At 41.1% G+C, this 14284-nt stretch overlaps 1 protein-coding gene across 4 annotated transcripts in view; it reads right to left on the minus strand.

Moving 5' to 3' along the window:
* THSD1 (thrombospondin type 1 domain containing 1) overlaps window positions 1-14284 on the minus strand; it is a 36264-nt gene that overhangs the window by 12859 nt on the left and 9121 nt on the right. For all 4 annotated transcript variants that reach the window (XM_074987127.1, XM_074987121.1, XM_074987103.1 and 1 more), the window contains one exon: window positions 7698-8660. In XM_074987127.1, coding sequence (XP_074843228.1) covers window positions 7698-8660 — 963 coding nt within the window. The remainder of the gene's footprint in view (window positions 1-7697; window positions 8661-14284) is intronic.

Genomic DNA, 14284 nt, shown 5'->3' on the forward strand with positions numbered 1-14284 from the left:
ACTCATCATGCCCCTGTGACTTTTGTATTAACTCCTGCTTTATTAACTATTTACATAAATCTAAAGTATTAAAAAATGTGGTTGTATGACAGAGATGGAAGTTGTGATATATAATGTATGGTATTGTTCATGCTGTATTACTACTTACAAAGGTCCAAAGGGAAAAATGTAGCTGCATTTAAATATGAGAAGTTAATGGGTAGCAGGTTTAAAACAAATAAAAGGAAGTTCTTCTTCACACAGTGCACAGTCAGCCTGTGGAACTCCTTGCCAGAGGAGGCTGTGAAGGCCAGGACTGTAACAGGGTTTAAAAAAAAGCTAAATAAATTCATGGAGGTTAGGTCCATAAAAGGCTATTAGCCAGGATGGGTAAGGAATGGCGTCCCTGGCCTCTGTTTGTCAGAAGCTGGAGATGGATGGCAGGAGAGCGATTGATTGATCGTTGCTCGTTTGGTTCGCTCCCTCTGGGGCACCTGGCATTGGCCACTCTCGGCAGAGAGGATATTGGGGTGGATGGACCTTTGGTCTCACCTAGTATGGCTGTTCTTATGTTCTTAGATGTTTTGGCCCCCAACCCTGCAAGTACTTGCAAAAATGTCAGCCTCAGTAAATTTACACAGCTAAGTAAAGCTACTGAACTCCTGAGATCACTTACTCGCATGCATAAATGAGTGCAGAATTAGGGGTTTTTTTTCAGTTTACTCTCCTTTATACCCCTGTGACAAGAGAGTCAGGCACATGTGTTAGATATACTTTGGCTTTACCCGTTAATGGCATTCAGATAAAAGACCACATCCTGCAAGGTGCTGAGCTCCCCCCTGCTGTTCATTTTGGTGGGAGATGAGTGCTCAGTGATCACATGATCAGGCTCAGAGACTAAATAAAACACATCCAATTTAAATCAAGGACATTTTCTAATTTCAGGCCTTGTGCTGTGTGTGTGTGAGGTGCCAGTTCTCATCTCTGCAATACCTTCAGTAGCAACAAAGCATGCACAACGCCTTTCAAAAACATACTGCTGCATTTCACTCTGCATTTAAGCACCTAGAAAATCACAGGGACCATAACATAACTGGAAAACCTAATTAAGGTGCCCAGGTTCCTTTTGCAGTGAACATAGGCAGACCCTTTGGAATGCAATCCACACAGGCCAGCATGCAAGGCAGGGAGCTATCTAAAATAGCTAATAGGAATTGCTGACAAGATGCATGTATCCTATGCCCTCCCCTCTCATGGAATAGACACCCGATTCCAGGCTGTAGTGAGGCAGCTGTCTCTGCTTATGATTCCCAATCAGGAGGTTTAGGGGCATAAACTGCTGCTTACCTGAATAAGTGAGATGCTTCTCTTGCCCTACACAGGCTGAGGTGGTGGCCCTGGTACCACCCACACTGCTGCTTTTACCCAGGGTAAGAACATCCCCCTGGGGCAGGGCAGACCCAGGTTCAAGTCCCTCTCTGCCACAGAATGAGAAAGCTTTGAAAAGAGCTCAGGAGCCCTCTCTAGCCCCTGAGCTGGGGAACATTCTGACACTAGGCCCCTCAATCTCTCCTATTGAAGCTGTTCCATTGTATGCACATACTTACATAGACATTGGGCCAGAAACACAACTGCATCTACGCTAGCAAGTTCTTTCAAAAAAAGGGGGCTCTTTCAAAGGATCCTGCAGAGTGTCTACACACAAAATGTGTTCTTTCAAAAGTAAATCAAAAGTGCATAGCCCTCCTTTTGAAATCGCTCTGCCTTTCCGGTTTCAGAAAGAGCGCCCCCTTTCAAAAGCTTCTTCTGAAAGAAAACAAGTTTAGATGCTCCACAGGTCATTTTCTTTTTCCAAAAGAACAGCCCTCCTCAGGCCTGATTTTTCAATCCATGGCCCATTCTTTCAAAGGAGCGGGGGTCTGTGTGGATGCTCTTTGGAAAAAGCAGTTCACTCCTTTGAGTCGCTTTTTTGTGTGTGGATGCACTCTTTTGAAAAAACATATTTTGGAAGAGATCTTCTAGAAGGGCTTCTTTTGAAAGATCGCCGTAGTGTAGATGTAGCCAATGTCTTTAGTGCAGGGGAGGGCAATTAGCAGCCGTGAGTGGGATGCAGGTTTCAGAGGTAGCCCCGGTGGCTGCCAGACATTTTATTTACCTGCATCTCCACAGGTACAGCTGCTCACAGCTCCCATTGGCTGCAGTTTGCCCTTCCCAGTAGTTGCAGGAGCAGCCTGGAGCACTCACCTGAACAGGGAAACTCCAACATGACTAATTAATCATTTAGCTGAAGTGAAACAGCTTCAACTGGAGAGCCGGAGGGTATACCACAACGGACTGTACCACAGCGCTAGTGGTTAGAAAGCACTCTTGTGAGAGTTTCCTGTTCAAATCTTGTCTCCTCCCCCAGCAGGAGGAGGAACTGAACTTGGTTTTCCTATAGCCCAGCTAAAGACTCTAGCCAATGGGCTAAAAGTTACAACCTGGGTGGTCCTCACACCACCTCCACCCAGATTAGCCCCAATGAAGGTGAGAGTCCTATCATTCCCCCAATTTATGACTCGCTCCAGGGCTTCGGTGTAACCACCTACAGGCAAACTGGAACTTGGGAAGCTTAGTGTAGGAGCCTCTAGAGTTTGAGCTGAAAGCCAGCTGGCTCGCAGTTGAGGCTGTGGAAGAGACTCAGTTTTTCCTCTGTAGTGGTCTAGGTGCCACCACATGGCACAGCGAACCATATCTAGGTGTGTGGGTTACATAGGCATTAGATAGGCTTATACACACCTAGTGTGGGGCTGCCGTGAATGGCTACATCTCCACTACAGAGTTTTGTCAACAAGACTCACGGAGCGTCCACATTACAAATGTGTTCTATTGAAAGTAAATTGACAGAATGGAGCACTTTTGTCAACAGCGTTCTGCCGTTCCCCTAGAATCTGTTTACAGAAAGCAAGTGTGGATGCTCCGGGGGGGCCCTCTGTTGGCAGACGGGGCTTCCAGGACACTGGGCAGCCCTGTGTGCTGTGCTCCTGTTGGCCGTTCTGTCAAGAGTGCGGCTGGGCAGTCTGGCTGCTCTCTGTCGACAGAGCGGATGGACAGAGCAATCCACTTTGCTGTCTGGCCACAATCTGTCAACACTTTTGTCTTCTGACAGTAAGTTCTGCCAACAGAGTTCTGTAGTGTAGACATAACCAACGTGATCAGAGGTAGAAGCTTAGGAGGTAGGGAACTTTTACAGCAGAAGTTTAAGTACCATGTGAGTTAGGCACTTACAATTTAGGGGGCAGCTGACTGGAAATTTGATAAATCACAGTGGAGCCTAAAACTGGGATGTAGGCCCATCAGTATGGGCTCCTAAGTACTTCTGTGGCTCTGGGCCTATGCACTTTGCAGCACCATAATCTCTCCCAGGAAGAAATTACCCAGCTTCTACGAGAGAGAACAGTTTAAGCTTCTGGAGCTTTCACTGCAATCTACTAAAATTACAAAAAAGAAAGGGGAAAAAAAAGAGAAGAAACAAGAAAGCACAGCTCATTTTTCTCCATGGACACAAAATCATTAAAGACAAATGGATCTGCAGGTGTAGAAGATACAGACTGTAAACTAACTGTTAAATGTGACTTTTGAATATAAACTGGGGAGCCAGTGTTAAACCGATGAGTTAGCCAATTTGAAACACATCAGCAATTCAGGAGGGATGAAAAATAAATGTGACTGTGTTAATTGTTGGTTTGTGTAGCATCTCTCTCCATTTGGGGTGTTTCATTCTCACCTTGCAATGGGACACCTTAATGTAGCATGTTATCCAACAGAAGAGACCCCATCATATTAAAATTTTCCCCAGAAAGACGCCTCTAAAAACTCCAAATCCAGGGCTCTTGCAAAATTATTGCAATAAGCTAAGGGCACTCCCTATTACCACATCACACCCTATATATAACATACTTATCTGGAATATGGATATTAAGAATCTGCTGCTTCTCTTATTGATGCAAATGGGAGCAGGATTGGGCCCTGAGAGACTTGTAAAGCAGGCATGGGTTTTTTGTAACAAAGGAGCAGCCTTGCACACAAGATGATCTCTTTTCTAATGCTGTCATATCTGGTTACTGTGAATCCATCTGTAAATTCCATTTTTATCCCAATTAAAATTGTGTCGGATAAATGTGTCAGATACGGATTCAGGCTATAAATTTAGCTGTTTCTCAGGTCTTTTAGGGCTCAGACACTCACGGAATGAGGGGGTCTGACTAATGTACTCTTATTTATTCAGGGACTCTGGTGGAGCAAGTTTTGATGGAACTTTATCTGACTTATCCTCTTCTTAGATTCTGCTCTCTTCCCTGGATAACTACTGCCCCTTCTCTTGGTGGCTCTCCCGCCTCTTCCCTTTCACCCTTCCTTGATGGCAGCTGCACTCTCACAACACTACTCACCACCTTCCTTGTATCCACTTTTTATTGCTCTTGAAGAGCACAAAGGACCAAAATTCAGCCCTCATGTAAGAAAGCACAACTCTCATTGCACTCAACGGGAATTGCATGGAGGCTGAATTTTATCCTCAAGTATCACTAGGGTAAGTCTATACTAAGTTGATTTCAGATACACAATTCTAGCTACATCATTTGCATAGCTAGAATTGATGTAACAGAATCAACTTACTTCCCTAGTGAAGCCTGAGCCTCTTTAGTCTTGTGTCAACATCCTTTATTCAATGTGATAGCATGGAATCCAGGGGTCAACGGCCAAGCCCAGAGAGGTCAATTTTGCCACTTCTTCACCAGATGCGCAAAATCGAACTCCAGAAGATTGACCACAGCACATCAATCTTCTGGTAAGCATGGACAAGACCCAAGTGTAATGAGGTGAAAATTAAAACCAGAAAAGTCAAGACAATCTTCCCAATCATAAGTGTTATTGATACCAATTTTGACTATTTCATTAGAGTCTTCAGTTGGGATCAGGACTAGAACATGGAATATTCTCTTAAGCAAATTAAGCCTCACTGCTTGGGATATTTAAAAGAATACTGGACAAAACACAAGAGCACATGATGAAGAGAACAGACTTGCAGTGGCAACCCAGGTGATGCATACAATGGTCTAACTGGAATTTTGTCTCACACTTCTGTGTAACAGAGCCACACTATCTACATACATTATCTGGATGGTTCTACTAACATCATCAGTGAAACAAATAACTTTGACATTTAAGCTACAATCTTTAAGCTTCAGAGTTAATGGTCAGAGTGGTCACCCCCACCTCAGCTATGGTCTTCCTGGCCCTCTGTTTGCAGGTCTACAAAGAGTGCACAGCATTGGCTCACATTTAAAACTTAGAAGGGATAGGCTTTTTTTTAAAACAAAAGCTGACATTGTTTAAAAACAGATAAGTCTGAGATGGAAGTACTGGTATGGCATTTTGGTCTGTTCAGGATTACCTAGAGACCTGTACTTACTAGTCAGGATGTGTGAGGCACTACATCCTCACTGGCATCACTAATGCTCTTGGATGCCACAGCATAACAGATGCATCTTGTGTTCTTCCACCCACACTGCAGCACAAGTGACCTAATCTCCTTGGTATGGGACTTAGGATCTCAAAACCAGCTCCATGCTCAAATTGCCCATTGAGCCAGATTCACAAAAGGATAATAGGTAATATTTTATTTATGTAAGATATACAAGAAGAGAGGGAGTAACACGTCTGTCAATTTCACAAATGAAGCAGTAATACTAAAAATGAATGGATGTCTGACATGGACTCAGGGTCGTTAGATAAAATACAACCCCAAGCAGGACTGAAGCACAGACAGCTCATTCAAGAGAGGGGCTTCATGACAAAGCTCTGATTTGGAATGACACTTCAGCTCATGCACAAGCTGCAAAGATTTCCATCTTTATACTGTCTTCAGATATATGCACCACCTCCCCCAGAATACCTTGTACATCTACAATGCTGCCGTGGGTGGGCCTTTGAAGTCTTGCAGACACTGCCACAAAGTCAGATGTGCTGCAGTCTAATTAATTTGAAATTGACATTTTATTTACAGTTATGCTGCATAGGGTTGCTTTCATCTGCTCTGTGTCAGTAACTTGTCAGTCACTTACATTAATCCTTTCTTCACATGTTTAGCCTGATTCTTTCCTATGGAGTTTGTAAATACAGTACAAGAGTGGAAGCAAAGGATATAAAGCAAATTGCAGGAAGTCATAGCTTTAAGTAACAGCAACGAAGGGTCCTGTGGCAGGTGCCACAGGACCCTTCGTTGCTGTTACAGATCCAGACTAACACAGCTACCCTGCCGATAGCTTTAAGTAAATCCCTCACAATGAAATAATGGGCACTGGAATGCATTTGTCATATTCTGCTATCTGTCTGACTGGAATCTTATATGGACCTTGATACTGTAGAATCCAAGCACCTAGGTAGAGGAAAAATTATAATCTTTCTCCTACAAGTTATAGGATTACTTTGATTAATGTATAAATTTCTGATTTTTAAATGTTTTGTGTGCGTTTATGTATGTAAATGAAGCAGATGAGATGAATTGATGAGACGAGATAGCCATGCAGTCAGACTAGAATTAATGTTCAGGCTATAAACTGGTAACTGAAAAGCTAGTCATTTAAACACTCACAAAAAATAATGAAGTGAAACAGCATAGTAGCACAGTTGTATTATGGCAGACATAATGGTATTTGTTTATGTGACAAACACTTTGGCTGTGGCCACATTTGGCCAAAACTTCAAAATGGCCATGCTAATGGCCAAATTGGAGAATACTAATGAGGTGCTGAATTGAATATTCAGCTGAGAGGAAGACGGGGATTTCAAAATGGTCAGGGTCCGTGTAGCTGTGCCGAGTTGCGCGTTTGAAAGCTAATGAGGCACTGAATGTTCAATTCAGTCCTCATTAGTATTCTTCGATTTGGCCATTAGCATGGCCATTTTGAAGTTTTGGCCAAGTGTGGCCACAGCCTTTATGAAGGACTGAAAATATAAAGCTTACGTTTATTTAACTGACTGACAACCTACAAGCTGCTCTATAATTCCAATGTTGTCATTTCCATGCACTCTCTCAAGTGATTCTTACAATTAGGGTAAAGCAAGCACTGGAAGTGCTAATCCAAAAGATTCTGAATTTTGTGAGGGAGTGACAGTTTGTGTCATATCCCTGCATTTGAATCTGATCTATGTATTTGGTTCCAGGTCAGGTCCTAGAAGGATTTAATTTTTATATGATGCTTAGGGACAGTAGGAACTTTGCAGAACAGTTCATGAGAATGGAGTGGTACCTGTCCCTCTGTTAGACTCAAACAAAATCCCCACTCATAACCCCATTCCCATCTAACCATCACCTCCTTAGCCAGTCTAAAGTTACAACTGCCCTCCATGAGTCAGTAGCGATTTGGATCTCCATCTCTTCTCTCTCACTTCCATGACAGGGCAGATGTCTGCTATCATGACCATTCTCATCAGCCATTCCCATTTGAAAGGCTGCCCAGGAAACCTATGAGCTATGCACACACAAGAGAGAGTTCTTCATTACGGCCAAATCCTGATCACATTAGCAAAACTCCCACTAACTTCCAAAGGGTAAGAAATTGGCCCCAGATATTGTAGCTACAGCTTCGTCAATTCTAGTGATCACCCTTTCTGACAATCTAGAAGTCATTTTCCTACAGACTTTCTAATTAGAGATAGAAAATGTCAATACAAACCTATATTCCTTCGGATCACCACAGATTCTTTAATTCTTGGAGGTGAATGGCTTTGTCTTGATATGTCAAAAAATTCAAAGCAGTATTTATTTTTGCCCAAGTCAAACAAAGTGCAGTTAAATTCTGTGCTGTTGCTCCCTGGGCGTAAGATGTTTTCTTCCAGCCACATTGCTCTGTCACCAGGATGTCTGAGAGCCTCCTTGTACACCACAACCTTCCCCTTGGTGGCAATGCATGGAGGGGAGACAATAACCACCAGAACCGAAGACTCACACATCACATCTGGTGCCACCACTAGTTTGTATCCAAATTTCTGGATGAGATCTATGGGCCCGGTCGAAGTGATGACTGAGTTGGTCTCTACTGATTTCAGTAACATGGTGACATACACTTCTTGGTCAATAGGTGGGCAGTCAAACTCCACCCACTGGGATCTAGAGAGGAAGATTCCTTTGCTAGTTCGCATTCCCAATGACTCATCAGAGCTTAATCTTCCTAGGTCATACAGGCTGTTGGTGAATATCACGTCCAGTGAAACCACCGTCTCATTCATAGCACACAATTGCGTGTTGGTGAAAAGGCCAACCTGAAGAGAACTTCTGAGCACCTCAACAGTCCTATTCAAGTCTATGTGAAATACGGGCCATTCCACACTCAGGAGGGTGCTCCCACCTCTCCAGTGAACTTTGGTGCCATTATCAATCTCGGAGATCATTCTGAACCAATAGTCCCCAGCCCTCTTGAAATAGAAACAGTCAAACCCTACCATCCCCCGTGACTGGCTTGGTGGAAGCTGATATGTTGCAATGGTCTGGTTAGTGCTGGCATCCAGCAGTACAATGGATGCATTCTTTACTGTTGCATTACCACTCACAAGGTACTGAAAATCAACAGACACCGTGTCATTACTTAAGGCTACATGTCCCGGTTGCTCCAAGAGGAGATATTCCACTTCGCCAAGAACTGAAAGAAAACAATTTCACATTATTAATAAGCAAAAAAAAAAAAAAAAAGAATAATATCCATTTTATGGCTATTCAACTGCTTTAAGAATTAGTGCCCAACCCTTTCAAAGCAAATGAATCAATTTAGTTCAGTAAGACCTTGGCTATACCAACTGGAGCTCACTGCTTTCCATTCACGTAGAGCTCGGGTTTGGAGCCAGTCAGGCTCTATTACAGGTTACAGTATGCACAAGAGAAAAAGAGGAGATCGTCAATGACACAAGCCAGAAGTATCAGCAGAGCTGCTGTTTTGGAGCAGGGGAAAGCCACTGCTTTATCATAATAACCATTTTATTTATAAAGTTTACTTACAGGACAACCTTACAGAAAAGGAAAAAAAACAAAAACAAAAAAAAAAACCTTTAAAATTAACATTTTAGCTATTAGGCTCATGTAGCTCTCCACTTCAAACTACTTTTGCTTGATAGACTTTAAGATCCTGTTTCTGAATTAGCCTTCTTCATCTTCTACTCAAAATCAAAGTTCCCCCCCCACCAACGTGCTACCATTGTTCCACTTAGTTTTACTTATTTAATAAAAAAAAAAAAAAGGAATGGAGTTTCTCAAAGCAGAAGTGTAGCAAATACCACCAAAGTTGTATAAATTAACCATATTGTGTCTTTTGATGCCACCTTTCATACTACTAATTTACAAATACTACATAAAATCTCAGAAGTGTAGCACTGAAAGGGGCTTTGAGAGGTCTTCTAGTCCAGTCCCCTGTACGTAAAGCAGGACTAAGACACATCTAGATTACCCCCAGCAAGTGTTTGTCTAACCTGCTTTTAAAAACCTCAAATGATGAAGATTTCACAACCTTCCTAGGCAGTTTATTCCAGTGTTCAACCACCCTGACATTTAGAATATTTTCCCAATATCAAAACTAAATTTCCCTTGCGGCAATTTAATCCCATTACTTCCTGTCCTATCCTCTGATGTTAACAAGAACAATTTTTCTCCATTTTTGTGAAAAACCTTTCATGTTCTTGAAAACTTTTATCATGGGCTCCCTGAGTCTTCTACAAATTAAAAAAAATACAACTTTTTTAAATTCTCCCTCATAGGCCACGTTTTCTAGGCCTTCAATAATTTTTATTGTGCTTTTCTGGGATTTCTCTAGTTTTTCCATATATTTTCTGAAATGCGGCAACCAAAACTGGACACAATTCTCCAGATGAGGCCCGATCCATATGGAGAAGAGCAGAAGAATTGGTTTTTGTGTCTTGCTTACAATACTCCTGATAAAGCATCCTGGAATGAGGTTTGTTTTTGCAACATTGTTACACCCTTGACTCGTATTTAGCTTGTGATCCTGTATAACTTCCAGATCCCCTTCCATAATACTCCTTCTTAGGTAATCATTTTGCATATGTGCAATTGATTCTTCCTTCTTAAGAGGAGTAATGTGAATTTCTCTTTATTGAATTTCACCCTATTTACTTGAAACCATTTCTCCCATTTGTCCAGACCATTTTGGATTGTAAGCCTGTTCTCCAAAGCACTTGCCACCCCTCCCATCTTGGGACTGTCAGCAAACTTTGTGAGTGTACTCTCTATGCCACTATCTAAATCAGGGATGAGCAATTTTTTTATGTTGGGCCCCACTTTTTGACCCAGCAATTAGCTGCCCCCCCAAAATCTTACTAAAATCAAGATATATTTTATCTACCACTTCTCCCTTTTTCATGAGGTTTGTCACTCTGTTAAAGAAAGCTGTTTGACTGCTTCAGCATGATTTGTTCTTGATAAGTCTGTGCTACTATTTATCAGGTTGTTAACTTCGAGGTGTTTGCAAACTGATTGTTTGATTACTTGCTCCATTATTTTGCAGATACTGAAGTTAACCTGACTGATCTGCAATTCCCTGGCTTCTCTTTATTTCGCTGCCTATAGAATGGCACTATATTTGTCCTTTGTCAGGCCTCTGGAATCTCTCCTGTCTTCCATGAGTTGTTAAATGAAATCAGGAGTCGCTCAGATATCTCCTGAGTCAGCTCCTGGGGTGTTCTAGGATATATTTAGTCGGGTCCTGGTGAGGTGAAGGTATCTAACTTGTCTAAGTAATTTTTAGTTTGTTCTTTCCCTATTTTATGTCAGATCCTACATCGTTTTCACTGACATTCACTATGGTAGACATCAGATCACGATCAACCTTTCTGGTTAAAACTGAAACAAAAATAATCCTTCAGCGTTCTTCCATTTCCATGTTATTATTTTCACACTCCTTGAGTAACAGACTTACCCTATCCTTAGTCTCCCTCTTGCTTCTAATGCACTTGCAGAATGTTTTCTTGTAACTCTTTAAGTCTCTAGCTAGTTTAATCTCATTTTCTGCCTGAGTCTAATGTTTTTCCTCACATGCTTGTATAATTTGTTTACATTCCTCCTTTGTAATTTGACCTAGTTTCCACTTTTTGTAGCACTCTTTTTTGAATTTCAAATCACTGAAGACGCCCTCATTAAGTCAGAGTGATCTCTTGCCATACTTTCCATTTTTCTTATGCAGTAGCATAATTTGCTCTTATGCCCTTAATACAATCTCTTTGAAAAACTCATTTTATTTTATCCATTTTCATCACAGAGTGGTTTGAGGAGTGAAAGAACCAACAATAAAAGGGAGGATACCAGCAGCATTTTTCCTGTCTAGGAAGTGGTGCAGCATGTTGAAATGATGTTATTCCATTATAAACTGTATGGTTTTACTTTAAATCTAACTGTGGCATGACCATGCTTGTGCAGGTTACCAAATTCTTCAGAAACATGCTTTGACTAGCAGGGAAAGACAGAGTCTAACGCCCAAGACCTAGGGAGATTACAGTTCTATCCCCAGCTCTGCCATAATTCTTCTGCATGACCGCAGGCAATTCACTTAGGAATTTGAAACAGAGAAGTTACCTGCAAAATAAGAATAACACTTCTCTGACTCACAAGGATGCGGTGCTGTGAGACAATCAACTACTATGTGTAAAATGGTTTGAGATCTTTGGATGGAAGGGGCTCCAGAATTGCAGAAAATTAATTATAAATTAATATTACTTCACACTTTTAAAATCTGTAGTATGTGTTTATAATTGTATTAAAACAACAATGTTAGAGAGCAATAAGTTTGCCAAGTCAAGAGTTCAAAAGTTAGGAAATATCTGAAGTAAGATTGCTTGTGCATATGCATTATGAAACAGTCTTGAATTATATGATCATATACTAATTTTTCCAGATGACTGTCTTCCACTCTGTGTCCAGGATGGCTGGTCCTCACTGAATGGTTAGTTACTGAATATTTTTTCTTTATCTCCATCATTCAGTGTATAGCCCCAGACCTTATTAACTGCACACAAACCAAACTCTTTACTGATCATACAGAATTATTAATTTTCCCATGAACTTTTTATGATGCTGTCATCATAGCACCTTAGTGCTTTACAAACACGAACGAATTTATCTTCGCCACAGTCTAGTTAGGCGAGGGATATTATCTCCCTTTTACACATAAGGAACCAAGGCACACATACAAGGTAAGTATTGCCAAAGGTGTCAACTAAACTTTGGTGCTCAATTTCAGAAGGTTACCATCTGATTTTTTTTGAATAATTAGCTTTCTTATAGCTCTTTATATGTCAAGAGCAGGGCTCCCATTGAACTCTTTTCAGTTGTGAGCACTCAGCACTTTGGCAAATCAGGTACTTGAAAGGGCGTAACACACCGCAGCCACCTGTGGCAATTTTTGCTGAGGTGATTTGCTCAGCATCACACAGAAACTCCGTGAATGAGGCATGGATAGAATCCATTTCTTCAGGGAACCATTCAACTGCCTTCTCCATGTGACTATCTGTCTTTGCTCTTCCTGTAACTCCTTGCCTCCCTTGCTGCCACACCTTGCAACTTTGGAAACAATCAGGACAGATCCTCCAGAAAACAGTCTCATTCACTGCACAGCCTTCATTCATTTCCCAGAATAGGCCCAATCTGTGCACTGAATAAGACAGGGTCCTGTGGAAAAAAGGGCCTGTGAACATATAAAGACTATCATAATTCACCATCCACTTAACATGTGAAAAAATTACACATTTTTCATGAGTTGATCACAGCATAAATAGCAAATTTTGTGCATCTCTTACATATTTGTGAAATTTGATTTTCATGCCATGAATGACCCATGAAAAAATGTGTGATACCTCAACAGTATTTCTCAGACTTGGTGCCCCAGGCCAAAAGCAGATCACAGTACTGCCACCTTCATTGCCTGATGCTGGGTGGCAAGAGACCAGTGGCTGCTACCCAAGCACCCAGCTCTAAGACAGGTCTGCTACCCACCCATATGTCTCTGCTCTTGGTGGCCATGTGGATTCCCTCAGGGCTGAGCACTCAGCCAGCAGCCAACATTCTCCAATCAGCTTTCAGCGTGTGTGGCTAGAGGCCACATTTTACAGTACACGTGACAAGTTACATGGCCCCTAATTTGGAAGGCCACTAATCATAGTGCAGACACACAAAAGGGCAACTTTAATTCTGACATTTTCTAATTGCTTTGCATCCAGATGAACCATTCTCCTCAGCATCCTTAAAGTGATTTTTCTTTTTTATTTCTAGCTATTATTCTAATTTCTTTAAAATTATGTTTAAGCCAAACTGGGCTTCTCAGATATCAGTATGTTCCTGGAAGTCAAATTACGTAAAAGGCTACACATCAATGAAGCTGATAAGATATAAAAAGAATATTTTATTTTACTGCAAGGTAATTTTCAAATTATACGAGTCCTTTTAGTATGAACTTTCCATGTACAGAGATGAGAAGGAAACAGATGAGCAAAACGATGGGTAAAAACAGATGCGTGTGACCATAAATCAAATTTGTGTGTGTGTGTGTATATATATATATATATATATATATATATATATAATTGCTTGACAGTTTTTTTCTGAGCTGTGGAGTATTCTTTGTATCAGAAATATTGTCACTACAAGAGCTAAAATGTTATCATGAGTATTTAGGATCCCTAGGCTCCCCGTAATTTGGCTGATGGAACAAAGAGTAGGAATCATGACTTTTACATTTGTGGATTAACTGGGTTATGTTTGAATACATGGTTTTCCCTCAAAAAGTTGTAAGCATTGTAATGTAGATGAGTCAGTTAACTTCACACTGTCACTCAATACCATTTTAACTTTTCTAGTTAAACTTGTCTGATTAAAATGACAGGGAGTTGACAGCTACATGCCATCACAAAGAAAAAAAAAAAACAAAAAACACCAAATGTCCCCATTCCTAGTATGAGCTAGATTACATCCCAAATTAAAACATTTTTAAATATAGAACTGATCTTGTCATAGGGCTGGGAGCAAAGATGGGGTTAATGTAATGTGGCAAATACAGAATGTAATTAATTCTCTGTGATTCAGTTTTTCTCACACATATTTTCAGAGTGAACAGCTGTGAATTTTGCACCATTTATATACCTCGGCTTCATCCTTTTGGTCTGTGTGCAGCTTGTTACCACATCACATTCGTAGAAGCAGGCTAAATCAGGACTCCAAACTTTTCCAGGCCATACACAAAGGTTATACAATGCATGGCTCAATTTCCTT

Source organism: Carettochelys insculpta, chromosome 1, assembly GCF_033958435.1.
Source record: "Carettochelys insculpta isolate YL-2023 chromosome 1, ASM3395843v1, whole genome shotgun sequence".
Classification (NCBI taxonomy): Eukaryota; Metazoa; Chordata; order Testudines; family Carettochelyidae; genus Carettochelys; species Carettochelys insculpta.